Source organism: Austrofundulus limnaeus, unplaced genomic scaffold (assembly GCF_001266775.1).
Source record: "Austrofundulus limnaeus strain Quisiro unplaced genomic scaffold, Austrofundulus_limnaeus-1.0 Scaffold1442, whole genome shotgun sequence".
In the NCBI taxonomy this organism is placed as follows: Eukaryota; Metazoa; Chordata; class Actinopteri; order Cyprinodontiformes; family Rivulidae; genus Austrofundulus; species Austrofundulus limnaeus.
Window position 1 is genome coordinate 75,794 of NW_013953844.1, and position 1,381 is coordinate 77,174.

A 1,381-nucleotide genomic window follows, 5' to 3' on the forward strand; every position below is an offset into this window, starting at 1 on the left:
TCTGAAACTCTCTGAAACCTTCCAAAACTCTCTGAAACTCTCTGAAACCTTCTGAAACCCTCTGAAACTCTCTGAAACCCTCTGAAACTCTCTGAAACCTTCTGAAACCCTCTGAAACTCTCTGAAACCCTCTGAAACTCTTTGAAACTTTCTGAAACTCTCTGAAACCCTCTGAAACCCTCTGAAACTCTCTGAAACTCTCTGAAACCCTCTGAAACCCTCTGAAACTCTCTGAAACCCTCTGAAACTCTCTGAAACTCTCTGAAACCCTCTGAAACTCTCTGAAACTCTCTGAAAGCCTCTGAAACTCTCTGAAACCCTCTGAAACCCTCTGAAACCCTCTGAAACCTTCTGAAACCCTCTGAAACTCTCTGAAACCCTCTGAAACTCTTTGAAACTCTCTGAAACCTTCTGAAAACTTCTAAAACCCTCTGAAACCCTCTGAAACTCTCTGAAACCTTCTGAAACCCGCTGAAACTCTCTGAAACTCTCTGAAACCTTCTGAAACCCTCTGAAACTCTCTGAAACCCTCTGAAACTCTCTGAAACCTTCTGAAACTATCTGAAACCTTCAGAAACTCTGAAACTCTCTGAAACCTTCTGAAACCCTCTGAAACTCTCTGAAACCCTCTGAAACTCTCTGAAACCTTCTGAAACTATCTGAAACCTTCAGAAACTCTGAAACTCTCTGAAACCTTCTGAAACCCTCTGAAACTCTCTGAAACCTTCTGAAACCCCCTGGAACTCTCTGAAACTCTCGGTCCTCCTCAGGGTCAGGACAACATCTACGATGACCCCTACCAACCAGAGATGGAGCCTCAGCTTCCTTCAGCTGGACGCCGCAGAGCCTTCTACCGCAACCGAGACCACTTTGCCACCATCCGCACCGCCTCTCTGGTAAGATCCCCCGGACCGGACCTGGGTGTGGCTTAGCTGGTCTGACGGATTCTGCTGAGCCTCTGAACCATGACCCGTTCCTCTCTGGGTCCTGCAGGTAACCCGACAGATCCAGGAACACGAGCAGGGCTCGGCTCTGAGGGAGCAGATGTCCGGTTACAAACGGATGAGGCGGCAGCACCAGAAGCAGCTGATGGGTCTGGAGAACAAGCTGAAGGCTGAGATGGACGAACATCAGCTGAAACTGGACAAAGAGCTGGAGAATCAGAGGAACAACTTCTCCATCGAGGCTGATAAGTTGTCCAAGAAGCACCAGGCCATCATGGAGAAGGAGGTGAGTTCATCCCAGGTCAAAGCTTAGAAACCTGTTACAGACTTCTGAGAGACAGGTTCTGACCCAGCAGGACAATAAAGCTCCTTAAAGGAGACCAATTATGGGTCCTATAAATGTTTATGGTATGTCTGTGGGCTATCCAGACCATCTT

General features: G+C 47.8%; 1 protein-coding gene across 1 annotated transcript; it reads left to right on the plus strand.

The window, feature by feature from the left end:
* Positions 1 to 770: 770 nt before the first annotated feature.
* On the plus strand, positions 771 to 1,230 carry LOC106535397 (serine/threonine-protein kinase TAO2; the record flags this gene model as incomplete). Its single annotated transcript, XM_014032397.1, is given in 2 exon segments — positions 771 to 896; positions 994 to 1,230. Coding segments are annotated over 2 exon segments (363 nt in total), but the record flags the coding sequence as incomplete, so codon positions are not given.
* Between the last annotated feature and the right edge of the window lie 151 nt (positions 1,231 to 1,381).